This window comes from Drosophila tropicalis, unplaced genomic scaffold, assembly GCF_018151085.1.
Source record: "Drosophila tropicalis isolate 14030-0801.00 unplaced genomic scaffold, ASM1815108v1 contig_845, whole genome shotgun sequence".
NCBI classification, from domain to species: domain Eukaryota; kingdom Metazoa; phylum Arthropoda; class Insecta; order Diptera; family Drosophilidae; genus Drosophila; species Drosophila tropicalis.
The window spans coordinates 3,911,716-3,938,554 of NW_027173338.1; the positions used below are offsets into that span (position 1 = coordinate 3,911,716).

General features: G+C 35.5%; 4 protein-coding genes across 6 annotated transcripts; 3 read left to right on the plus strand and 1 right to left on the minus strand.

The window, feature by feature from the left end:
• Positions 1–8,505: 8,505 nt before the first annotated feature.
• Lip4 (Lipase 4) lies at positions 8,506–11,227 on the plus strand. Of its 2 annotated transcripts, none has more exons than XM_068295357.1 (4): positions 8,506–8,995; positions 9,744–9,921; positions 9,978–10,339; positions 10,556–11,227. In XM_068295357.1, exons 1-4 carry the CDS (start codon positions 8,759–8,761, stop codon positions 11,102–11,104), a joined length of 1,326 nt encoding a protein of 441 aa, XP_068151458.1. In that variant the 5' UTR covers positions 8,506–8,758; the 3' UTR covers positions 11,105–11,227. The 2 variants fall into 2 exon arrangements, with proteins under 2 accessions (XP_068151458.1, XP_068151459.1); XM_068295358.1 differs by having other exon boundaries at positions 9,978–10,333.
• A 574-nt stretch (positions 11,228–11,801) lies between these two features.
• On the plus strand, positions 11,802–14,054 carry LOC137581176 (lipase 1-like). The gene is made up of 4 exons (XM_068295359.1): positions 11,802–11,813; positions 12,411–12,603; positions 12,663–13,205; positions 13,372–14,054. Exons 2-4 carry the CDS (start codon positions 12,475–12,477, stop codon positions 13,927–13,929), a joined length of 1,230 nt encoding a protein of 409 aa, XP_068151460.1. The 5' UTR covers positions 11,802–11,813; positions 12,411–12,474; the 3' UTR covers positions 13,930–14,054.
• A 1,663-nt stretch (positions 14,055–15,717) lies between these two features.
• Positions 15,718–18,751, plus strand: LOC137581091 (lipase 1-like). 2 transcript variants are annotated; one of them, XM_068295258.1, is made up of 4 exons: positions 15,718–15,834; positions 16,540–16,759; positions 16,821–17,363; positions 17,614–18,751. In XM_068295258.1, the coding sequence occupies exons 2-4, from the start codon at positions 16,631–16,633 to the stop codon at positions 18,169–18,171; spliced, it is 1,230 nt and encodes a 409-aa protein (XP_068151359.1). In that variant the 5' UTR covers positions 15,718–15,834; positions 16,540–16,630; the 3' UTR covers positions 18,172–18,751. The 2 variants fall into 2 exon arrangements, with proteins under 2 accessions (XP_068151359.1, XP_068151360.1); XM_068295259.1 differs by having other exon boundaries at positions 15,730–15,980.
• A 2,049-nt stretch (positions 18,752–20,800) lies between these two features.
• On the minus strand, positions 20,801–26,512 carry LOC137580710 (phospholipid-transporting ATPase ABCA3-like). The gene is made up of 2 exons (XM_068294826.1): positions 23,198–26,512; positions 20,801–23,124 (listed from the first exon to the last, which is right to left on the minus strand). Exons 1-2 carry the CDS (start codon positions 26,510–26,512, stop codon positions 20,884–20,886), a joined length of 5,556 nt encoding a protein of 1,851 aa, XP_068150927.1. The 3' UTR covers positions 20,801–20,883.
• Positions 26,513–26,839: the final 327 nt, after the last annotated feature.

Genomic DNA, 26,839 nt, shown 5'->3' on the forward strand with positions numbered 1-26,839 from the left:
TTTTTATCACGCGGCCTTTGGTTTCCAAAAGTACACGATAGTCCTCAACAGAAATTTCAACTTCATTGAGGAAAAGTGTTTTTCCTCATGTCACTTTGTTGCTGCTGCATTATCATGTTGGCCTCAGTTTTACAGGTCTAATTAAGAGAAAATCAAAGCTTCTTGAAATAAATTTTTTATGCCCATCTGAATCTAATGAAAAAGATTAAAGATTAATTTTTCCTCTATTTCCTTTTTAAAATTTTTCACTGTCTAAATTTTCATTGCTGAACTTTTGCGGTACAACCCAAAATATATAATTTTTATTTTTAACATTTTGTTTTCATCGAAAAAAAATGTGAAGTTATATTTTGGTCAGCATCACGTCATCATACGAAATTTTTATTTGAATTTGATAGTTTGTTGTTTTTAATCGGGATCTGGACTGGATGAATAACTAGTATGGAGTATCAAAAAAAAAAAAAAAAAAAAAAAAAATGGGTGGCTAAAATTGCATTAGTAACCAGTTTTGGGAGATCCCTCAGTGTCAAATTAAAGCGTGTATTCGTCCCTTCCTTTACTTTGGGTGCAAAATGTGAAATGCAACTTGTGATTTTGGTTTTAAGGCGTCGAGGTTTCGAACCGCCAATAGTGACGGCTTGCACGCTCGATGCGTACAATGATCTTTACAAGCAACAGATATGTATATTGCCTTATGGTATATTAATATTTCGGATTTGAATTTATAAGCCAATTTTCCTCCATATTTTCCTTCTAATTCATTTTTGATTTTAAAAATTGTAACCATGTAATCCACAAAAAACCGTCTGTGAAAAGTCACAGTAGTTCTTGATTCACATCTTTCGCCCATTAAAAAAATATAAATATAAGCCAATTTTCCTTCTAATTCCTTTTTATAACCACAATTTTTCTCCAAGCAATCGTGGTCAGATAAATAATGTAAATGCTAAGATATAAACAGGCCTCCAATTCTTCAGTAGTCAGGAAACGCTTGAAAAAAGTGAACCAATGAAATGTGAATGCATTTTAGCCTAGCTCAAGTGTTTCCATAGCGCTTCATATATATTTTTTTTTACATTTTATAAATATTTTCGCATATTCACTTTGTTTTTAAAGTATTAATCTTTAGAAGTTTTATCGTGGCCCCCTTGATTTTATTAATTTCAAAGACTTTGTTATAACATTGAACCTTATTTTACCTTCATATCCTTAAATAGGGTTAACACAATCATCAAGTATATATATAACATAAGAAAATAATACCAAATAAATATATTCCTAATGCTTTGACTTTCCATTTAATGCCCAATTAACGCATTTGCCACTTGAAATTCAGCCAAGCGGAAGATTTGTATACCGTTAAAAGGCAAATACAAAAACAGAGAAGAACATAACAAAAAAATAAAGAAGAAAAATAGTCGGCTCAAGAATACCCAAGAATATGACTAATAAATTGATAGTCATAGATTTAAAATTAACCTTTTTTTAAATCATTAAAAGATACCAAGATGCGTTTAATTTTGGGTACCTGGGATTGTCGTCAACGCTTTAGATTGAAAATTTCGAAGTGCTCTTTATGTATCCTATATGGACCCTTCTAGATAAAGGGTATGTAAATCAGGAACGTGCCCGCAAAGCACAAAGGCCAGACGTTCCCTTCGCCTACCCTGAGAACCCTACTGTTACAGCTGTTTTTGTTCCTTGAATGCAATTGCAGTGAGTAGAAGAGGGAACTGCGGCAGCAGCACTTCATTAAAAAAGTAATGGGTAGGTAGAGAGAAACAGCTTTACCTCTGTCACAGTTAGTGGCAGCAACTCTCCTTGACTTACAATTACAGAAAACACAAAAACACTCTCTCCCTCTCTAACTCAACTCTCTTCCACGTTGACTCCCACTTAACAGAAAGTCTGCTGTGAGCTTGACTCTCTTTCTCTTCAAGTTTGAGTGATGTAATGTGCCTAACAAGGAATCGTCACCCACTCTTACTCCTTCACTTAGCCATTGTTGTGCTCTTGTTGATATAACGAATGCCTTAACATTTTTTTGAGATGCCTTTGCCGCTTTCCTTCTCCACTGCCGCTGCCTATATACTTTCGCTCCACTTACGCATAACTCAACGGGGCCACAACATAGCCGTAGCTGGCTCTTAGAGATGGCAAAAGCTTCAAGGAGTAAATTTATCGACCTAAAGTGAATAGGTAGCTAAGGGAAGATGTTACACTTGTCGACTACGTAGATCGATAACAAATTTTGATGAAGTTCCCTTTGCCTATAAGTTGCGTGCTCGAGTAGGCGATTCACGTTTTCCCCTTCCCCATGAATCTTGAAAAAGTGCATCCCTCTGCCCAATCGATCATGTTTAAAAACAATCACTTAGTGTTCTGACAACAAAGTGTATCAATATGTCAGTTTATGGAATTTTTGATCAGCAGATGAAATGTAAATGCAATAAATGAAATCTCAACACTTTCTATCACAATTCCGTTTGAACTATTTATAGGAAACATGCATGTTTTTTTCTCATCTCTAGTTGTTAGCTACTCCTGATGTGACATTGTTGTCGGCGCGGTTTGTCGAGTTAATGACTTTGGCAGCTGACGGAGACGACAGTCTCCTGCTTCCTGGCTCCCGGATTCTGTCATATGCGACGAGGCGTGCAAAAATCATTTTTCTCGCACATTTTTCAAATTCACCCCTCTTGCCTTGACACTCTCGGCACCTTTCACACAACCATCAACATTTATTTATATTTTCCATTTTTCACTAAAATTGCCTATAATTTTCAAGTGTATGTGTGAGTATGTGTGTGTAGGGAATTTTTGCTGTTGTAGTTGTTGCCTCCAAGGTGTCGCTTAGCAGGATTCCTGGTGGATGGAGTGAGAGGGAGAGAGAGAGAGGGAAGATGATATAAGGAGAGGAAGGAAATTCCAGCTTTTCCTGCCGCTGACAGTTAATTATTTGTATAAATTGCAACAGCTGTTCTCCGGGAAGAGAATCGCTAGGGGCTCTAGGCGCAGTAAAGGGTTATCAACAGCAACAAAAAAAAAAAAAAATGAAATAAACGATTGCAATTTTATTTCGACAGCTGTCAAAAAAATTTTTAACAAATATTTATACTTTAGTTAAAAAATGTGCAATTTTCCGCAAATTAAATTTTCACATATGTAATTGTATTTCCAATCGCAAAAGCAAATAAATGCATGTAAACAAAAAAACAAAAAATCTTTATAAAATGTAACCTGGCTAGCCAATTTAATATAGGTGGAAACCCTAAACGTACTTCCCACTTTGCAGCACTTCTTACTTTTTGATTTCTCAACACTTCATTTTCTTGACTTCTCAACACTTTTTTCCCTGATTTTTCAATACTGGAGACTTAATTTGTCAATTCATTGTGGTCAAGTAGGCTCTGAAAGTTTTCGTTAGACCTCATCTCACAGCTAAATTCAGTTGTTTCGAAGCAGTCGAAGAAACAGCTCAACTTTTTTTCCCGGCCTTCCAGCTCCAATATTATTTTCTTGTTTTAAAGCATTTTAAAATTTAAAATGCTTTATTTCATTTAAATTTTTGTTCGAATTTCATTCATCATGAAACATTATATTTTCCTTATTTATTTTAATTCCATAACTATTACTAAATTTTAAAATTTGTATTAAATTGTAAAATCAAAATTGCGGTTGAGATCATCGTTCGCTGTTTGTGCAAACTAATGAACACTTTTTTCCTTAATATAATAATGCATATTACTAACTGAATGAAAAAAAAAGTTGCAGCTATGCGGCATTTTAATTTTATTAAATAAATTATTTTTAGAAGGTAACATTTCATTCCACGTATCGAATTACGAATAAGGCTACTTAGTATTAGTTCCTGATGCTTCTGTTTCTTTGTTAGTTCCCAAGAATGATACAGTTCCACCAACAGGGCTGGACCCTTCCTCTGCTTCTGTTCCTGTTGTTGCTTATCCTTTCACCCTCAGCATGAAAATAATAAATATTTTATAGCCTACTTCACATTTTTTTGTTGCCAAATAAATCTTGCTATGGAAATTGATACGGGAGCAACGGAAGAGAAAGAGATAAGAATCGGAAAGTTGCGAAATTTGCCACACATTGAGAGCACTTTGGTCCTGTGGGAATTTCTTGTTTGTCCAAAAACCCGCATTTTAAGAGATTTGCACATTCAATTCTAAAGACTGTTGAGTTCCTTATGCTTCTGTTTTTCCTTCTATTACTGCCGGGGGGTTGATTTAACACTCCCTTTTACCCCCATATCCCAAGACAAGAACCATAGCCATTTCAAGTGAAAATGTCAAGTTATTTAAGAAATTGATTCCAAAAACCAAGTGGCAGATAAATTTTTCTGAAATGAATGTAAATAAGAAATATTTTCCTTATTTCTTTTAATCCCATAACCATTATTAATTTTTAAAATTTGTATTAAATTGTAAAATCAAAATTGCGGTTGAGATCGTTCGCTGTTTGTGCAAACTAATGAACACTTTTTTCCTTAATATAAAAATGCAAATTACTAACTGAATGAAAAAAAAAGTTGCAGCTATGCGGCATTTTAAATTTATTAAATAAATTATTTTTAGAAGGTAACATTTCATTCCACGTATCGAATTACGAATAAGGCTACTTAGTCTTAGTTCCTGTTTCTTTGGTAGTTCCAAAGAATGATACAGTTCCACCAACAGGGCTGGACCCTTCTCCTGCTCTGGTTCCTGTTGCTGCTTATCCTTTCACCCTTATTTCTTATTCTTTCAGATTTTAAATACAATTTTTCTTTTAGAAATTCTTTTAGATTGTTGCTTTGACACTGGCTCAATCGATTTCCATTTCCCTTAACAATGATTACTTAAAATTTTAACTAATGACACAATTTCATATTATATAATAACGCATTGCGCATCGGCCTTCATATTTTCAATAATGAAAAATAAATTTTCCAAATCGGCATTAAACATTTTTCTTCTTCTAAAAAGGTCTTGCTTCATCGAATGCTGAACAGCAATTGATTTATTTTGTTTTGGCAAGCATTTTTTAGAACTGACGAGCATCAATCGAAATTTTTGCCGAAGTGACATTGCCGAACAAACACGAGCGTTTACAGTGTACGTGAGGCGGCAGCGCTGCGGCAGAACTAGGCCCTAGACTGGGGAATGTTCTTATCAATAGGACGGATTAACAAATTGAGAATTCGAATTTTCCTTTATTTCCGAAAGTCAACGTGCTGGACCCCTTAAGCATCCAGTCTAGCATTTTGAGTTTTTTGGTACATTTAATCTTTTGTCTATCGTGACGCCCAAATATGTGGCATTGCTGGCAGTCGGAATTGTTTTATTGTTGAATGTTAGTGCATGGCAGGCTTAACTTTTGAGGGCTAATGTGGTTTGAATTTACTTGGTGGTATTTATAGAGATCCATCATCGTTTGGTCCATGCATTGAAGGGCTTCCGTCGCATCTTGCGGGACGTATGCACTGGAGAGAATAGCCGTGTTATCATGCCATTGGTTGGGGACTCGGTGGGTGTTGGCATATTGCCTGTGAACAGTGCGTTTAAAACAGGGCCAAGTATGCTAACTTGTGGAACTTCTGCGCAGATCGGTTTTAAGGATGAGAATGCGTCTCTAATAATCACATTAAATCTTCTTTCTCGGAGATATGATGCAAAAAGATTATAAAACGGTGGTGGTATACTCGGCCATACTCTGTCAATGTCTTGTTTAACGTCTAAAAAGACAGCAGAGCAATATTTCTTTTCTTCGAAAGCACTTGGGATATGATGAACAACCCTGTGTATTTGTACATACCAAAGTATGCGATATAAGGGCTTATATATTTTAATAACTCTTCTGTATCTGAGTGCATAGAGGGCTTAAAGAGAGAGAGAGAGCATAGAAGTCTACTTCTAGAGCACGGGAGTCTTGTTGATGAAGCGGCGTCGATCAGAGATTGTTTCTAATCAATAAATAACTAATAGGTCGTGACCCTGGGGAAACTTAACTTACCTAGGGAAAAAGTTTTAGTTAGAAAAACAGTTTCAAGCTAAGCACAACGTTAAAGATCGGTTAAAGAACAATGATTTTCATGTGGAAATTTTTAGCAATCTTGCTTGTCATTATAAATATTCAAATGGATTCGATTAATTCCTTGCCGCAAAATGGCATTAACAATCAAAAGTCCCAGACAAACCTTGAACCTCCTTTTGACTATGCTGATGGTGTTTTTTTGTCTCCTTGTAATCGTGATTTCCTTGGACGCTGTTTGCCTTTGAGAGTGAAGAAAACGGAGGAAGCTGGCAAATCTTGAAGTTAATCAAAGTGAAAGCTTAAAATATATGTTGATGTATATTAATATAAGTGAACAAAATAAATAACAAAAAATTTCAGTGGTCTTCTTCATGCATGCCAAGCGCCACATGTCATGGGCTTAGCAACACTTTGATGGCTTGGCAACAATGTTGACAAGCCTCAACAAATGTACCGAAACATTCGAAACAAGTTTCGTATGAAAATGAAGCTGCTGACATTGCAGTTGTTGATATTGAGTGATAGAGGGAACGGGAGAGGCCTGAGGGGGTGAGGAATGGCAGGCGATAACATTATGCATAAATTTATATATTTTATGCTCACCAAACTCGGTTAATAAACTGCACATTGTTGTTTGCCACTCTCTGCTGTGTCTGTGTGTTTCTGTGGTGTACATATGTGTGTGTGTATGTATGTGTCGTGTAAGTGTGCGGGTTAAATGCAAAATAAGCTCCATTTAATAATTGAATAACACTCACTACTGTCCAATGTCTGATAAGCTGACTCCGAGAGAATCACCGACTCTGATTCTGATTTCGACTCGAAGTTATGCTTTGTGCACAGTGAACAAAAAGACGACAAGAAATTGAATAAAAATTAAAACTAATGATTACTACAGGAGAGATTAGAAATGGGGCACAAGCAAATAAGTAACCTAAGAATTCCCACTGGCGACCATGCACCATCTCTTTGGGTGGATATCATCCATTTCATCATCCAAAAGAGACTTTCCTATGTCAGGCGTTAGTTTTGGTCTTTTTATAGATTTATCTACTTATTTAGGTAACTATTAAAGCGAGTTTTCCCTAACATCTTGAACCACTGTGCCTCTCCGACTTTTATCTCTTTTGCTCTGCCTGTTTTCACACAATCATCTGGTCAAATGTTTCGACCATCTATTATTATTGCATTTGGTTTGTGGATTTCTGATCTGTTTACTGCCTGTAAATAGAAAATTGTCTAAAATTAATTTCATATTACGGGGTAAATCCGAATCGACAACGATGTCGGCCGGAATCGACGGAGGCTACCGACTACTGATATCACACCAAATTGTGGTGATAAATTGTATATGCAATAATAATAGAGACTCATGTGCATATAAATTTTGCACTTTGATCTGGAAATAATAAATTACTAATCATTGTTTTTAAATGAATCATTTGGTCATACGTTCATTTGGTGTATGATTTAAGCATTGCAATGAAACGATAAACTACTAGAAAACCTTTTGTTAGGCTTGAGTGGGCGAGATAGTCGGTATCGAGCGATAGAAGCATGACAAAATGATATAATAAAGATGCTAATTAAGAGACATGAGAAATGTAGAGAAGGTGGGTGAGGGGGGGCCTATGCAAAGTGAGAGAGTCAAACTTTTAGATGGAGTGAAACAGAGAGAAAATGTTACGGAATAAAATTGTATAACAGAGTAAGTAAAGACGCGTACGCCAAAAAATTTGATGAACATTTGACTAAAGCATAAAGTAATTCATATTAGGGTAGGTAATGCCGCATGATATAATGAAATCTGACTAACATTTTTACAGTTTCAGAAACGTATTAAGCAGATTGCACTAAAAAGAATAAAACAAGTATATTGTAATGTTTACTTACGGTCCAAAAAATGATTAATTTAACGCACTTGACCTTAGATTGAGACTGAATCTTTTTTTTTTGGGAATACCAAAGTCTATACCATTTTTTTAGTGATTTTTTTTGGTTTTTAGATTAATCCATAAGGCATAGTTCATTAAACCGGAACGATGGTCCCCAACGTTAATACATATGTATATACAAAATTCTATTTGGGAAAAAGTTTACAAACAAGTTTAAGTCATTAAAAATTTCATTTGTTTATGACATTTAATTAATTGTAAAAATAAAATAATTGCCAGGGAATGAGAGACACAGAGAGAGAGACAGAGAGTGGTGGGCATGGGAAAGCTTTATTATTAAACAAAATAATGTTAAAGAACTTACGTCAGAGACAAAGTACGAATAAATTATGTATAGAAATTTATTTACGTACAATTAACAAGAAACATTTCAATTGGCTTGGCAACTTGTTGCCTAGGTAGATTTTAGTTGTTACTCTGCTCTTTCTCGCTCTCTCAGTTTGCTCTCTTGCTCTTGCATCGCGTGCTTGGTTACTATATTGTATTATTATTCTCATTCAAAGTCAAGATCTTCCCCATCTCCCACATGAAGCCGGACTCTGACGGTTGCTGCTTTGTGTTGTTAGTTTCTTATCAAGACTCTAGTGACGAAGTCGGACTACAATCGAGGTTATCGCTTGACCAATATATATTGCTTTTATTTTGTCTGAATTTTTTGTTGTTGATATTGGATTGGGGTGATTCAATGATTTCTTTGTTGCCGAACAAATCGAATTTGACATCAGTCAATACTTGGGCCTCAACGTGAACGGAACGAACCTTAGAAAATGTCTTTACCATCATCGACATCGACGTCGAGTCGTCTGGTCTTTGGCTTGCTTTGCCTTGGCCTATTAACAAACGAGATTGGGGCAAATTTATCATTCATGTTTTCAAATTTAACATTATTCAATGTGGAATTCAAATCACCCAGTTGGCTGGGCAGATCTATAGCCGTTAATAGCAATCTGAGGATCGAAAATGATGTCGATCCAAATATACAAGAGGACTCTCATATGAACACGGTAAGAAGAATTGAAAAAGCAAGTCAAAAAAATAAATTTATAAACAATAAATTTGTTTAGTTCAGTGTAAAGTGAGTGAAAAATGTTTGTTTAGTTTTTTTAATATTTGATGCCAAAAAAAAAGAGTTAGCCCTAAACCATAAAACAAGTTTGCCAATTAACCATTTTTTTTTTTTTATCAATTCCATTTTTTCTTGCAAGTGGAATAAAAAATTAAGTAAAGTTGTCTAGCTGCTTTTTAATATGCATCTGTTAAAAGTTTTAAATATATTTAAAAATTGTGTCCACATCTTTGTTGAATCTATAATATAAAAATAATAATTGAAAAAAAAATGGGTAATTAATCATTTAATTCATTCCAACGTTTGGGTTGAATTTCATTAACTTAAAGAGGCAAGGTTAAAAGTTAAATTTTAAAAAATTATCTGAAGACAACTCGGAAAATTATGTAAATCAAGACGATTAAAAATCAATGTTTATAATTAAAATAATTAAGCAAAAAAGGGCATGTGACATTTAGATCCCCCTAGAGTATGCTATAAGTTCAGTTCAGAAATCTAAAGAAATTTCGGCTTAAAAATAATCATAGAAACGTATTTCTTCTGAAAATCATAGCAATTTTATTCTTATCAAAAAATGATCTTTGTGTGTTTTCAAAGAAAAAGTCAAAACCTTATCACGAACTTGACTTTTCTATATGTTATATACAGCATGATTAATTATTGTTTTCGTTTTTATTTCTGTTTAGTATGAATTGATACACAAATATGGGTATCCGGCCGAGAATCATACCCTAACAACTGATGATGGCTATATATTGACGTTACACCGCATTGCCAGACCGGGAGCTACACCTGTTCTGCTAGTGCACGGCCTTCTCGACAGTTCGGCCACTTGGATTATGATGGGACCCAATAAGGGATTAGGTGAGTAAGTTGGTTTTTAGTCAAGAAGGCTAAACTAATTGGGTTTCTATCTACAGGCTATTTGCTCTACGAGCAGGGATACGACGTTTGGATGGCCAATTGTCGCGGCAATACCTATTCGAGATCGCACATCAAATATACGACAAATCATGCCAAATTCTGGGATTTCACATTCCATGAAATGGGCTTGTACGATATACCCAAAACGATTGATCACATCCTAAATCAGACGAATACAAGACAGTTGCATTATATTGGACACTCTCAGGGATCGGTTGTATTTTGGATTATGGCCAGTGAAAAACCAGAATATATGGATAAGATCATTTTGATGCAAGCTCTGGCTCCGGTGGCCTTCCTCAAACATTGCCGTAGTCCGGTGGTTAATTTCCTGGCCGAATGGCATTTATCGGTGAGCGTAAGTTTCCCCAAAACAAAATCCTTCCCATACCCATCCCATATTCCAAATAGCTTATATTTAACGTTAACTAGGTTAGTTTTAAACTCAGCTCCTTTAAAACGATTAGTTTACTTTTGATAGGACGAAACTAAACTTGTTATTTATTCATCTAACATCCTTTTCCTCACTTGTTTGATTGGCTTTTTCTTTAACATTTTGGTATTACTTTTTCAGTTTGTTCTTCAATTGATCGGAGTTCACGAGTTCTTGCCGAAAAACGAGTTCATTGTTATGTTCAATCAGCTTATTTGCGATGAGACAACTATCACCAAAGAGATATGCTCGAATGTTATATTCCTGACCACAGGATTTGATAAGTCTCAGCTAAACGAGACTATGTTGCCGGTTGTGGTGGGTCACGCCCCAGCTGGAGCCTCCACCAAGCAGATGCAGCATTTCGGCCAATTGAAAAGGTCGGGAGAATTCCGGCAATTCGACTACGGTTGGCTCAGGAATCATTGGCGTTATGGCAACATAAATCCACCGTCCTACAAATTGGAAAATGTTCAAGCCAAAGTTGCTCTCTACTATGGACAAAACGATTGGTTAGCTCAACCCGAAGATGTGGAAGACTTGGATCGCATGCTGCCGAATGTTGTGAGCAAATATCTTGTTGACTATCCGGAATTTAATCACTTGGACTTTATTTGGGGCATTGATGCTAGAGAATTGCTATGGGAGCGCATGTTCGATTTGATGAAGGAGCAGGAAAATTCAGTTTAAGTGGGGCCCAAATAATAGTCTAAGTTAGTTTAGTGTCAAATATTTACTTACAGTATGCATTTGAGATATTGTTAAATATTTATTTATTTAATTGATTAAATCTAAGCGTAATCTACAAAAATATTCATAAAATTGCCATCTTATTTAAATCGCTTTGTTTATCACTAACTATGAAAACACAACTCGCTCACGTGAAAATAATGTGAACAACTAGTTAGATAGTTAGACAAGCTAATCGATTCACACATATTTTTTAAACTATGTGTCACATCAACTTATTTTCTTTATTTGTGGGATCTCCTATACCGACCTAGAGCAAGCGATTTGCTTCAGCTTTTATTATGTTACTTCGAGTTGCAGTACTCACATATAGTTTAGAGGTAAACCTGATCAATTTTCATTTTCGTTTGACCTTTTTTTTTGTTTTTTGATTATGTATATACTTATATATTGTTTATCAACTTGATTTTTTGTAATATCAACAATTGAATTAATATATATGAGAGAATTCTCGTTCTATGCATATCGTGCTTTATGTGACATAGGGAGGTTACAAGGGGGGGGGTCAGAGGAATTTAGAATTAGCTATTAAATATGTCGACCTGACTAACTTGGCTGATCAGTTTGTATTAAATCGTTGAAAAGGTAGCACAACCAAGCTAAAGTGGAAAGAATATACAATAATAATTAAAGTACTTCTAAATAAAATGTGAATAAGTTTATATTCATTAATATTAAACGAATTTTAAATAAAATATATTTATAATATAAATAACAACTATGAAAATTATACGAAAAAATGTTAGAGAGCCCATTGAAATGGCAAAAAAAAAGTGGAAAACGTTGCAACAAATATTAAAATAATTTTCTACATTTTTTTTAAGGGTTTTTCTTTTTGGAATAACCGCTTTTCCTGTCTACATTTATGTGAAATTGAATAATAAAATAAAATATTAAAAATGTTATTTACATATATTTCACTAAACAACAAAGTATTATTTCATACACATAAAACATGAAAGAAATACATAAGTTATTGGAAAAGGGAGCAAACTTCAGAGTGAAATCTTAACTTACCCCACAAAATTATTGCAAAATCTATGCACATAAATAGACAATTATAGATCTTTATCGAATTCAAATTGACTATAGAATATTAAATTATTCATTTTTCTGTTCTAATCTTATTCCAAGTGATTAATTGTAGTGTAGTTTTATAATTAATTGGCATAAGTATATAATTTGTTTGTTTTAAACTGCCCAATTAAATCTCAAGTAAATTTAATTTATTCATTTTTACTTACAGATGTTGAACGGATTCAGATAAAAAGTGTGCCAAAGTTGTATTTAATAATAGAAATAGCTGAACTATGTGTAGAAGGTTAAGTTTAACACGTTTGCATGGCTACCTAATATGGTTACTTTGGTGCATAAATTTATCCTATGCTGCTTTACCCAAATATGATAAGTCTTTGCTGGAAGATAGCCGTTTGAATACGGTGGGTAGATATTTAGAGTAAAAAGATCATTCCAGAATTCAATGACCAGTTTATTTTAGCCCGACTTAATACGAAAACATGGCTATCAAGTGGAAATACATGACATAGAAACAGAAGATGGTTTCATTGTGACCGCTCATCGTATACCAAAAGCTGGAGGACAACCTGTGCTAATGGTTCATGGTCTTCAGGATAGTTCAGCTAGTTGGGTCCTATTCGGACCTTCAAAATCGTTGGGTTATCTGCTTAGTCAGCAGGGCTATGATGTTTGGCTCATGAATACTCGTGGAAATCGATATTCGCGTAAACACAAACGCTTTCATCGATATCAGCCACAGTTTTGGGACTTTTCGTTCCATGAAGTTGGCATGTACGATCTGCCAGCTGCAGTTGATTACATTTTACAGCATAGCAGGAATTTTAGCCAAGTCCACTTGGTGGCTCATTCCCAGGGAACTACATGTGTCTTCGTAATGGGCAGCGAGAGACCCGACTATATGAAGAAAGTCAAGTTGGTGCAAGATTTGGCTCCAGTGGCATATTTTGATTACGTTGAAGGACCACTGGTAACCGTTCTAGCCAAATACGTAAAGCCCTTTTCGGTGAGTTGAGAAATAAACAGAAATATGTTTTGTTTCCATATTATGGAGTAGCTTCACAGAAAAGTGAACTCTTTATATCTGCAATCGTGTAGAAGTACTTTCTACATTGAAGAGAAATTATTATTATTTTTTCGGGTTTTCAAATAATAATTTTTCTATATTTCAGATGATTATGAAGCTTATTGGCATTCATGAGCTTCCTCCAGAAAATGAAGCATGGAGTAAAGTTTTTTACAAGTTTTGCACTTTTATTATACCAAACACCTGTTCCTACTTTACTCTGCAAGTTTCTGGCGTCGATATCGATCAATATAATATTACCTTACTTCCATTAATTTCTGGTCATGCACCATCTGGCACTTCAGTGAAATCGCTCGTGCATTATGGTCAACTAGTACATAGCGGTGGCTTCTATAAATATGATTACTACAATCCTGACGAGAATCGAAGACGATATGGGGAATCTGGCGCGATACAACCTCCACAATATAAGTTGAAGAATGTCAATTGTAAGGTCGCCTTGTTCTATTCCAGGAATGATTTGTTAACGGCTGTAAAGGATGTGGAACGCTTGAGTCGAATATTACCCAATGTGGTCCACAAGCAATTGATGGCTTATGAGAAATTCAATCATATTGATTTTGTTTGGGGAAAGGATGTAAGAACTATGCTCTATGAGGATATGATTAAGCTAATGCAAAAAGTTGATAGGGGAGAAATTTAACAATATGATTAAAAATACCTTTTCTCTAAGTCTAATATAAGCCAATTCTATTTATTTATATATCTTAAAAACCCTGTTGTGGGTCCGCCCTCTGTTTATATGATTAATAAACCTAAATTTTGTCATTTGGCATTGTTTTAATAGTTTATTTTCACATACTCTTCTGCAACTGCAATTACTTAAAGCCATCATCATGTGTATTTAAAACCAAAGAGAAAATTTTAGCATTCGAAATTCTATTTTCATCGTCAAGTTGATTTTGGAGAGCAATTAAAATACAAAATGCAACATTTATATAGTTCAAGCACACACTCGAACAGTGAACAAAACTTTGTGTTATTGTAATACACTAAACAGCTTAAATATTTAAATTAGACACTCACTGTGAGGAGATTGGTTGGGGGTCAGAAAGACTTGCGGCTAGCCAAAAGATAATAGAATCTGTATCTGTGCAGAATTTATAGCAAAAATATATATTTCATTTAAATTTTTCATGGCATGTGACAGTCGGAAGTGGTATAAAGGAGTTGCCAAAAATTTATAAAAAACTGATAAAAAGAAAACTTGTTCAAATTGCAACTGACATAGCCAGGAAATTCTTTTTGCTTTTGTTTTACTTTTCGGGGTATTAAATTTATATTCAATATGCAGACAACATACAAAGTCTGATATTATTGCTGGAAAATTTTATGGAAATTTATTTTATTTCATTTGTATTCTTTAAATGTAAAAAACAAATGTTATTTATCTTCAATTATTATTATTTTTAAATAAACCTGCGAAGTTCTAAAATTTGACTAAAGTGCTGATTTAGTCTTGGATATATGTACTTAGGGGTCGCAAGGGAAACTTTTGCCTTCTGCAAATTACTTAATTCAATGTAAGTGCAAGGTAAATAAATTCTTAACCTACACTAGAAAATTAAGCCAATTTCAGTACAAATTTAATGATCATATATGTATTTAAATAAAATTTATAGAGGAATTTAATGACAACTTTCTTATATCAAGATATGACAAGAAAAATATATTTTAATATGAATTTCTCTTCAAATGAGGCACTTTATCTGAATGGGAAATGAAGATTAGGCAATTTACTTAGAATTTAAACAAATAAACTTTTGTTGAATGGAATAATAATTGGAGCCTAGAAGTATACAAATAAAATGGATTACTTAAAAGAAAAAAATGCTAAGCATTTAAAGAATTCAACGCAATAGCATCAAGTAAATTAAATACCTTTGATTATTTCCAGTATTCTCAACTGAAACGAATTGCTTCGATTAATATGTATTATATTTAATATATTATTTAATTATGAAATCTGAAGAACCTGTTAGGCAAGTCTATCAATTTCCACATATTTTCTTAATTGAATTTGAATTATTCCTATTACTTGTGGGATCGTTTTTTTTCTTTTGTGAATTGACCTAGAACAACGGATTTTGTTCAGATTTAATTGTATTGTTCCAACCTAAAGTGTTTGCTCAATTGGGAGGTACACGTCATTAATTTTAATTTTCTTTCGACCTTTTTGTGTTTTCAATTTCTTCTACTGTCTATCAACTTGTTTATCTAATACCAACAGTTTCACAGCATTGCTATAAACTTGATTTAATATATACTAAATCCCATTGAGAGGGTTCTCTTTTTATGCATATCTAACGATACAATTCGCGGCTGTATGCAGCAGGGGAGACTACAGGGGGGATTAGAGGTAGTTAGAATTCGCTTTTAAATATGCTGACTTGATTAGCTTGGCTGATCAGTTCACATAGGATCGTTGAAAGGGAAGCAAAGTGAAACTAAAGAAAATAATAGCTTTGGGCTCAAATACATAGTTGGAAAACATAAAAGAACTTTTAAGAACAAATTGTTTCACGTTAAAAGGATTCAACATAATTTCGTAAGAATGAATTATAAAAATTCTAAAAATTGATAAACAATCGTAAAAAGTGGCCAAAATGTGGCAAAAGTTAAAAGTGGAGTTGATATTAAACTGTTTTGCAAGTCTTAAAAAGATAGACATTTTTTTTTTTTTTATTTTTTTAAGTGAGTTTTAAAAGTTCAATAAAAATTACAAAAATTTGTGATAAAAAAAATATATAGCAGAATGGAGTGAATGAAGAATCCTGCTTACCCTTTATCCCTTACCCTTATCCTTTCTTAACTATTTATTAATATTGTTTCTTGTGAGTGATGTAAATAATAAATAATAATATATACATACTTATAAGTAGTTCAGTCATTAAAATATTTACCTATATATTCTAAGTTGTTTTTAATTGCTTTTGATTTAAATATTTTAGACAGTATTAGAGGAGAGGGTATTCTTAAAGATCTAGCTAAATTTGTATTAAAATAAATACTAAAAAATAAGAATTGGTGTATTAATTTCAAATGCTTTTACAATTGAAAACATTTGCAAATTAGAAAATTATTCTTTTATAAGTTTTAATTCCATGTGATTAATTACATATAGTACACTTTTAAAATGACTTGGCATTCTATATGTCTAAGTGCACTTAGTCTATCATCGTATTTTGATTTAAATGGCCCAATTAACTATCAAGTTAATTAAAGTATTCGATTTATTTCGTCTTACTTACAGATGTTGATCGGTCTTGCGTGATGAAAAAAGGTTTAGTTGAAAAAAAAAAGACACCTGAAAAGTAGTAGATGATAATTAAAACAATTAAACTATGTTTAGAAGGGTAAATTTTAAATATTTATGTGGCTACTTTATTTGGTTTTTTATGCACATAAATTTTTGCTATGCCGATTTACCGAAATATAATAAGACTCTGGTTGAGGATGGTCTTTTGAATACGGTAAGTAGATTTTCAAAATAATATGACAAGTCAATTAACATTGGCATTCAATTTATTTTAGCCCGATTTAATAAAAAAATATGGCTATCCATCGGAGATACATGACATAGAAACAGAAGATGGTTTCATTGTGACTGCCCATCGTATCCCGAAACCAGGAGGACAACCTGTTTTGTTGGTTCATGGAATTCAGGATAGTTCCTCCACTTGGGTTCTACTGGGACCTTCAATATCTTTAGGTTATCTGCTTAGTCAACAAGGCTATGATGTCTGGATGTTGAACACTCGCGGAAATCGATATTCGCGAAAACACAAACGTTATAATCGTCGACAGCCACAATTTTGGGACTTTTCGTTCCACGAAATTGGCATATATGATCTGCCAGCTGCAATTGACTACGTTTTACAGCGAAGCAATGGTTTTAGCCAAGTTCATTTTGTTGGTCATTCACAAGGCACTACAAGCTTTTTGGCCATGGGCAGTGATAGACCCGAATATATGAAGAAAATCAAATTGATGCAAGCCTTGGCTCCGGTATCCTTCTTCGATTATGTTGAAGGTCCTGTAGTTACGGTTACTGCCAGATATGTCCGACTGATTACGGTGAGTTGATTAAGATAGATTTCCAGAGATAATCTGTGTAGTTACATATGTGGGTCATTCAGTTGTTAGGAAAAAATTGTGTTGGTTGCACTGGTACTTGGTTTTTGAGAAGCATTTAACTATAAGTAAATTGTAGTTGATATAGTTTTTACTTAGTGTGTTAAGAGCCAGGGAGGCAGGAAAAAGGTTTTACTTTACTTGTTACTTTATATTTTTAAACACTATTTCTACAAAATTTCCCATCTTTCAGATGACGTTGAAAAATCTTGGTATCTATGAGCTTCCTCCGGAAAATGAAACGTGGAGTAAAGTTTTTTACAAGTTTTGCACTTTTCTTATACCCAACACCTGTGCCTATTTTACTTTTCAAATGGCTGGCGTGGATGTCGATCAAATTAGTGTTACTTTGGCTCCTTTACTAGCGGGTCACTGGCCATCGGGTAGCTCAGTGAAAGCGCTCATGCATTATGGTCAACTAGTTCACAGCGGTGGCTTCTATAAATATGATTACTACAATCCTGACGAGAATCGAAGACGATATGGGGAATCTGGCGCGATACAACCTCCACAATATAAGTTGAAGAATGTCAATTGTAAGGTCGCCTTGTTCTATTCCAGGAATGATTTGTTAACGGCTGTGAAGGATGTGGAACGCTTGAGTCGAATATTACCCAATGTGGTCCACAAGCAATTGATGGCTTATGAGAAATTCAATCATATTGATTTTGTTTGGGGAAAGGATGTAAGAACTATGCTCTATGAGGATATGATTAAGCTAATGCAAAAAGTTGATAGGGGAGAAATTTAACAATATGATTAAAAATACCTTTTCTCTAAGTCTAATATAAGCCAATTCTATTTATTTATATATCTTCGGTCCGCCCTCTATTTATATGATTATTATTTGGCATTGTTTAAATAGTTTATTTCCACATACTCTTCGGCATCCGCAGTTACTTATAGCCATCATCATGTGTACTTAAAACCAAAGAGAAAATTTAAGCATTCGAAATTCCATTTTCATCGTCAAGTTGATTTTGGAGAGCAATTAAAATACAAAATGCAACATTTATATAGTTCAAGCACACTCGAACAGTGAACAAAACATTGTGTTATTGTAATACACTAAACAGGTTAAATATTAAATTGAAGTTTAAACAACTTATGAATGAGTAAAAATTTTGGAATTTTGAAACATCTCAAATCATTGCTTGGCTAAATTCAAGTAACCAAAAATTCCATACAATGCTTTCATATCACCATTGAAGGGCTTTTGAAAATTGTTTGTGCAAATCAAAGAAAATGAAAAATGTAAATTTTTCAACCAGAAATCAAAGTTTGAATATTGCGGGTACAAAATAAAATGCAAAATCCTTTTCACACTTCAATCATTTGTTTTTTTTTCTTATGGCAAGGGCCTTCGCCCTGCAAAATACTCCTTCTATGGGCTGCTCAGTAAGCTGCTTACGAAACCCCTCCCTCTCCCATCCAGTAGCTGAACTCATGTCCCTCTTACAGTGGCGTAGCCAGAAAATTTTTTGGGGGGGTTAACATGTTTTAGGATCAAAGATATTGAATTGGCTGAATCAATTTTATAAGAAATGAACCAATTTTCGGGGGGGTTTTATCCCCAAAACCCCCCCCCGTTACTACGCCACTGCCCTCTTAGCCTTGGTTGTTGACGTCCTTGTGTTTGTGTTTTCTATGAGTGTGTACGGTCGCCTGAATTTCTGGTGTTTTCTGGTCTTCGTGTCGTATGTTGTTGTGTTGTTTGCTTTGGATTTTTCAGCTGTGGTAAGTGTTTGAGTGTGTTTGTGTGTTTGTCTGTGTGTGTGTCTTCGTGTGTATCAATCATGTCACTTGACCAAACTGAAATCGAGTTTTCGTCTGCTTTAAAAATTGAAAACTTGAGGAAAGACATAAATTAAATTCATTGAAATTTTATATTTTGATCTGGCTGCCTACCATTGTTTTCCTGTGGCCCAGGACAATGGCTTTACTTCTTGTTTCTGGTGTCGAGGCTGCTCCTGGTGCAGTTCAAGTGATAAAAGCAGGCCAAGCCAAGCAAACGAAACCAGAAGCAAAGTTTTTCTGGGGTTTTTCTTTTATGGCCAGGGCAAACACAAAAGCCGCTTGCCAGACTAAAACCAGAGAAACCAATCGAAGTCATTTTTGAAGAATTTTCAGTTATTTTGGATTTGCATTTGAATTGGTTTGCAAGTGGGAAAAATGGGTAAAGTTTTTGCGTTTTAGTTTCGTTGCTGAGGCGAATTTTCTATTGAGTTTATGCTTGAGGGTGACGGAACGAATGTCTGATGAAGGGGTAAGTGGGAGAGGAGATTGCCGTCAACTGAGGACTAGTATCCAGTCAAAGCTACAACAAAAATAATGAAATGTCAGAAACTGTTGCCTACATTTGGGAGTCAAAACAAAAGTCCAATGCAAAGTGCTTCTCAAAAGTGTGAATATTATGACAAAATTTGTTAGATTTTTTGCCAATAACAAAAGAATGAATTGGTTAGTTATGGAAATATATAGGATCAATAGTTTGAATGTTCGAGTGTGAGCCTTGAACAGGATCACTTTAAGCTCAACTAAAAAATTTGGTAAGACAATAACAAAAGAAATAAGTAAAGTTGATTTATGTTGATACAATTATTTTAATTAGATATTTATTAACAAAAAAAAACAAAATGAAATTATAAAGAATAAGAACAACACAAAGCAACAATAACATAAATAAGAGAGGCTTCCCATAACCACAAGACTCATCAATTATAAATGCACTCGATAAATTATTTTCAAGTATTAACTTGGCTTTCAAGACACATCAACACAGAAGCTGGCAGCAGGACCAGGCTAGCACCCTGAGCTTATATAAGTACTTGTGTGTGTTTACAGAAATTATTTTCATTTAAAAACGAAGAAGCAATACACAGAGAGAGATTGAGAGAGAGAGAGAGAGAGAGAGAGAGTGTGTGAAAGAAAATATATAAGTAATTTTGCCAATGGAAAACTTACCAACAACCGTAAGTTTTCTTGACTAACTTTTGTTTTTCACTTCAGTGTGCACACTGTAAGTGTATTTGTGGGTGCTGGTGTTAAGCACTTCCACTTGGCTGCTTGACATGCGTTTCCTTAACCAGCTTTCTCATTCTTCTTTCCTTTATAGAAGTCCTGCCAATGCACCTGATATGCTGTTGCTCCTCTTGTATTTAGCTTCTGACAGCGACTACTTACCCTTATACTACTTTACCCTTACGTTGAGTGGATATATTGGCTATAGACTGTTGATATTGATCATTTGTAAAACGATAGCCATCCAAGATATATCAAAGTAGATGATTTGGTTATTCTTTTATCGATTTCTGTTTTGAAATGCGAGGGTTTCGAGAGGAATGTAGGAAACGAATTCAATGTTTGATAAAACCGAAATATGTATTTTAGTAGTTTTATTTTGGGAAATGTAAAAAAGAAACAAATTTGTTATATTCGTGTTCCTTCTTTCTGCAATATTGATTCATTTGCTAAATAATGATTCCGATCTTGCTAAAAATGCGGATGTCTTGTTGGCTGGATTTTGTTTCTCAGTATCCTCTTTGATCCAAAAATGTACATGTGATTTGACATAACGATCAAAGATATCAACCAATGAAGTTCTTGTGATTCTATAGCTATCGAGATTAAACACATCCTTGGCCGCTTCCATGGCCATGAAAACTTTTGATAATGGCATCGATTTGAAGGATATGTAATAAGTGAGAACATTTCGATATTCTTCTTTGAGTTTGGCTTGGGGTAACTCGGCCTGAAGGAAGCGTTTAATATCACGATATCGTTGACATCGAGCAAGCCAAAGAGCTTGACCAGAACTGGTCGAGTCCTGAAGTTTCCAGGTATTTATCTGATAGATTTGCTGCACACTCACATGACTGGAGACACTGGGATATCCCAAATGTGAAGCGTGCGACAAACTGGAGCTATCTTCTGTGGAGCTCGTTAGGCTTTTCAAGGATGTGGATCCCGGTACGCGTATTTGCAGAATGCTACCCTTAGAGAATTTACTCGTTAGATGATTGACCGACCCAATGCTGATAAGGGAGCCATTGACCATAATGCCAATTCTACTGCAAAGGGCAATGCACTCATCCATGCTATCGGTGGCCAAAATTATCGTACGACCTCTATCTCTCAGTAAATTAATTATACGCCACACTTGTAAACGACTATCAGCATCCAGGCCACGTGTCGGTTCGTCCATCAAAACAATCTTGGCATTCGAAGTGACAATTATGGCCAACATGATCTTACGACGCGTGGTATAACTCAGATCCTTGACCAATTTCTGAAGTTTCAATTCGAGTCCTAGATTATAAGTCACTTCACGGATGATGTCGGCAACAAACTCGGCCTTACGTCCATGCATGGCACAATAAAAATGCAAATTCTCCGAAACGGTCATACTCTCAATCAAGACATTATTTCTCGGGCAGTAGGAAATCATTTTTCTGGTGATATTTTGATTATGTCTCACACTGGTCCCGTTAATATATATATCACCTCTATCAATGCTAGAAATACCTGTGGCCAGTTTAATGATCTCTGACTTGCCAGAACCAAGTATTCCCACCAAACCAAAGATATCGTGCGGTTCTACGGCAAAGGTGACATCCGTCAGATAAAAGGGACTTTTGTTGCGTTTGCTTACTCCAGTCAAAACCAAAGGCTTTTGTTTCATTTCCTCTTTCGACAAAGAATTAACACGTTCCTTTTCCTGTAGTACATCTTCGTCTAACGGAATGTGTTCGATTTTGTTTCGTTTTTTCTTTTTAAGTTTTTTATCTTCCGATCGCTCACGCTTTATGCTTCTCCATCTTCTCCACTCCAAGTCAATCTGAAGAAGCAGAATAAATATCGAACTATAGACAAGGCTCAGTACGATTAACATGGCAATCGGAACTTGTATTCCAGGATATTCACGGCCTAGATAGCCTGGCATATCACAACAATCTGGATATTCAGCACAACCGCCAATAATATCACAAGCTCGTATCAGGGCGCGCTGAATGTGCAGATACTTCAAGGCTCGTTTTAGGTTTATGCTGGGTGACCAACAAAATAAGTAATAAAGATCCACTACATGCTCAATTTCTATTATTATACAGGGTATTACCAATAACAGTAAAACGGTGGAACCCAATAGTATCAGCATAGTGCCCGACCAATCATAAACGAATTGCCCAAAGATCACAGTAAATAAGTAAATGAAAGGTATCACCGACAGACCAAATAGTATAAAGACTGCAATAATAAGAATTATCAGAACGGGGTCATCATATTCCGTCTCTTCGTATTTCACAAAATGATCATAGACAAAGAGAATAATGATGAAATAAACGATTCCCGCCGCATAGAGACCCATGTCGCATATGAACTGAGTGATCCAATAAAAATTAGGACTGGCTCCTCCCATATACATCAGATGTCCTGTGCCAAGGTTATGATCAGAGATCAAGGGGACTATCATTATTATCAGGGCCAGACATATTATACAAATCATAACACTTCCCAAGCCCATATGCATGCGACGCCGCGTATTTATCAAGTCAAGCATATCACTATTTTTAAAGGGTACCGGATGATTCTCAACACGAATTTCCGCATCTATTCCAATAAAATATTGTGCAAGCGCATTGTGAACCAAATTAAGGGATATAGGTGCAGAATGCAGCAGCTTGTTATTCCAAAAGCAAGTTATTACCTAATCGGTTGATAATAAGATCAAATGGATGTCACAGACAAAAGAAACTTTTTAATTATCGATTATTGCTTACCTGCGCAGAAATTCTGACAGCAGCCACATAAAACGTTTTCACATTCATCTCTGATACCAACTGCTGGAAGAGAAGGTATTGGAGCAGCTCACGCCTGCCACGTATGATTTTAAATGTGTGATCCTCTGTATTTCTCGCATTAATTAATATCTCTTGATAGTCTTCATAACCCCGAGCAATCCCGAACGAATTCGACAAGTGTTGCACATCGGAGCTGACCTTCATCAGTGCTATGGAATTCGGATAGCTGTGAATGCTAATATTCATACTGGGCAGATGTTCCAAGTGCGTGCTAGGATTTTCCAGGCACATGCAAATCACCATTATAATCATCAACAAGAGTGGCGCCCAAAAGTAATGCTGCATATATATTAATCTTTTGGCTATCAAGGCCTTAAAAGTTTGCCGAGTGCGATCGTCACTATTCGTCTCGATGGTGGACTCATCAAAAGTCGCTTCAGACAGCAATTTGACTCGTCGAAGGTTCTCTACGTGCTCCTTATTTTCTGTTAAACTGCAGTGGAATACCTGACGTAGGCTTTTCAGCTTGACCCAAAACTTCTGAATGCCATTATCACTACCATAATGTTCAAGATCGTTCAAAATTCCAGCCAATTGAGATCCATGGTCGTTTGGTATGCTTATTTTAATATTATTTCCCGTATCCGGAAGAATTTTAGCACCATTGGGGATATGGTGGTAGATTAATTTCTGCAGACTTATCCAATTCAGTTTAGTGGTCGTGCTCTTCTCGCAAACGAGAACATAATCACTGCAAAATTTATTTATCAACTCTTTGGTGGGGCCGTAGCACATCAATTGTCCGCAATTGATCAAGGCAATGCGATCGCCAAGAATTTCAGCCTCATCGGAGTAAGCTGTATTCACTATTATGGTACGTGAGCGAGCCTCCAATTTCAGCAAATCCCAGATATAATGTCGATTATTCTGATCAAAGCCCATAGTGGGCTCATCCACTATGATGCCATGTTTACCTCCACAGAGGGCACAGCAGAGGTTCAAACGTCTTGCCATATTCTCACTAAGGAATTCCGCGAATTCATTAAGCATTGAGACTTCGCCATGCATTAGATGTATATATTTACTAATCTCCCGATCAATTTGCCCTGAAGATCGTACACCCCGAAGATTCAAATAGAAGTAGAAATTCTCGCAAACCGTCAACTCATTCATGACTATGCTTTGGGACGGCACCATAGTAATTAATCGACTTGTATCCATATCCTTGGGCTGATGTATATCAATGTCATTTACTATGACTTTACCTGAGGTGGGCTTAATGATTCCAGCGATAATCTTACTAAGTAAAAGTCGTCCAGCACTTTTGTTTCGGATCAGAAACACAGTTATCTCTTTTGAGTGTATGGTCATATTGATATTTTGTAAATACGTTGTATTTCCAACGACTTTGCTAACATTTATGACTTGTATGCCATTTTTAAGATCCTCAAGAGATTCATTCAATGTGTGTTGGAATGGCAGATGATCGTTATCGATGGATAATTGCACAGAAGACATTATAGCATTCGATCGAAGCGGTTTCTGTGTATATTCGCCAATGGAACTACTGGAACTTGCAACGACTCGACCAGTTAGCACTTGTTTTCGAATACGGCGTTTAGGAGGACTCGGTCCCGAGGCTTGCGATAGAAAAGCAGACTTTTCTCTATAGACATTTATGTCGGGATCGTTTGAAGTGTTCCTATTCGTTGTGCCTACAGTGTTTAGGCTGCGATTTTCGTTGCTCGTTGATGGCCCTTCGTCTTGCTGCCGTTCTTGATCGTTATATAAGTCATCCTCATGAGTGGTCAATGCCCTGAGCAGAGAGTTTCCCAGCCTTTTTAGAACCGAAGGTCGTTTCTGAGTTTTTCTCCATAGACGTCCTATAAAATGTATTATATTTGTTAAAGGGTAATAAAATTTTTTCGACATGGACTCCTTATCCAAATTCACCGCTGATACATCCGGGGAATAAAGATTATCCACATAAAGGGTTATGCCAATACAAAGGAATGAAGATAGTAGCAACATCTCATTCACATGTAACATACTAAGGCCATCTGAAGCAAAAAGTGGTCTATTGTAATTATTCCATTTGAGGCCTTCGTTGGTATGCTCCAGATTACTGATGATATTAATGCCCATAGCCAGGCCAGTGTTTAGGAACAATGCGCAGAGCATCTTATAGCCGAGGGGTATGTCAAAGTAGAATATAAATATCAATGGAAATGGCAAATAGGTAAGTAAATGCAAAATTATGCCGAATTTAACGTTACTTCGTTTACGTATAATCACCACGGATAACATCAGGACAAAGGCGCAATTGGCCCAAATGTAACACAATAGAAAAAAAATCACAGCCGTCCATTGACTGCAATGAATGATGGCTCCGCCATACCATTCGGCATCTAGCATGATCAATATCAAGATGGTAATGAATACTTGGACACCCATCAGAACAGCTGCCCAGGCCCACCAATTTATGTGGTTGATCTTAAAGGTCTTCATGAAGCTACGGTCAAACTCATCGCACTTAGTGCGGACCATAAAATAGCTAGGCACCACATAGGCTAACAGGAAAACTATGGGCAACCATAATTTAATGGCCACGAACACTTTGTCGTAGATATATTGACGATACGGGAATTTCATCATATTAATTTGTGGAAAGATTTCGGATACGTCATCAGTCTTTAACACTATAAAGGACATGGCAATAGCATGTTGCAGCGGTATGAAACCTTCTTGTATGTACCCTGGAGGTATCCCATCATAATTCGTATTGCGTTCACTTTGACGGGGACCACGATTCAATAATTCCCCAAATGGTGGATACAGATCCTGTGTCACCCATATATCCTTTTTGTCCTTGTTCTCGCTTGTCATGAGAAATGGTGAAAATCTCAATACATAGTCTAAGGTATTGGGTAAATCTGTTACCGTTGTATTTGGCGCCTCATCGTCTCGGAATACCACACCAGCGAATATTCCCTCATACTTTATTAATCGTACAACTTCATCTTCCGATTCGCATCCCTGATACCCATCCTTAAGCTGCAGTCTTTTTGCTGCCAGAGCCATGATCTCTTCGAAGGGCTTCAGATTTGGTGTGAAGACAACTTTCTCCACAATCGTAATGCTCGTATAGTTTTGCACTCTTGCCAGTTCCTCATGCATTTTGCTTAAACTATCAATTTCAATCGTATCGTAAAGGATCTTCTTTTGAACTTCGGGTGTGGCAAAGACACGCATAATCATCAATATTGGCAAGCCCATCAGGGAGAGGACAACCATTTTGAAGTAAAAACATTTGTCGGAAAAATGCATGTTCAAGACCTTCCAAATAAGTAGCACAAATTTACGCTGTAGATTCCCCTTAACGGTGTCATGATCACTGTAATATCCTGATTTCCTTTCTGCATAACGCATTTTGCCCATTCGGAGTTTAACAATTATATTCCAATTATTTTTAACACCTCAGTGATTCGTTTCTAATAGTTAGCAACGAAATTAAACTGACGGCAAAAGGAACGATATAGCTAGTTTTAAATTTTGCTCAAAACAAGTCGAGGCCACCTGCTCTAATTTTCTTTGAAGTAAATATAGTAAAATTATAGTAAA

Excerpts from the sequence above, each read along its gene's own strand:
- Lip4 (XM_068295357.1), top strand. The coding sequence starts at position 8,759 with ATGTCTTTACCATCATCGACATCGACGTCGAGTCGTCTGGTCTTTGGC. Across the intron at positions 8,996-9,743 it reads AGGACTCTCATATGAACACG|TATGAATTGATACACAAATA; the intron begins GTAAGAAGAATT and ends ATTTCTGTTTAG. Across the intron at positions 9,922-9,977 it reads GGGACCCAATAAGGGATTAG|GCTATTTGCTCTACGAGCAG; the intron begins GTGAGTAAGTTG and ends TTCTATCTACAG.
- LOC137581176 (XM_068295359.1), top strand. The coding sequence starts at position 12,475 with ATGTGTAGAAGGTTAAGTTTAACACGTTTGCATGGCTACCTAATATGG. Across the intron at positions 12,604-12,662 it reads AAGATAGCCGTTTGAATACG|CCCGACTTAATACGAAAACA; the intron begins GTGGGTAGATAT and ends AGTTTATTTTAG. Across the intron at positions 13,206-13,371 it reads AATACGTAAAGCCCTTTTCG|ATGATTATGAAGCTTATTGG; the intron begins GTGAGTTGAGAA and ends TCTATATTTCAG.
- LOC137581091 (XM_068295258.1), top strand. The coding sequence starts at position 16,631 with ATGTTTAGAAGGGTAAATTTTAAATATTTATGTGGCTACTTTATTTGG. Across the intron at positions 16,760-16,820 it reads AGGATGGTCTTTTGAATACG|CCCGATTTAATAAAAAAATA; the intron begins GTAAGTAGATTT and ends AATTTATTTTAG. Across the intron at positions 17,364-17,613 it reads GATATGTCCGACTGATTACG|ATGACGTTGAAAAATCTTGG; the intron begins GTGAGTTGATTA and ends CCCATCTTTCAG.
- LOC137580710 (XM_068294826.1), bottom strand. The coding sequence starts at position 26,512 with ATGGTTGTCCTCTCCCTGATGGGCTTGCCAATATTGATGATTATGCGT. Across the intron at positions 23,125-23,197 it reads CTGTCAGAATTTCTGCGCAG|GTAATAACTTGCTTTTGGAA; the intron begins GTAAGCAATAAT and ends TCAACCGATTAG.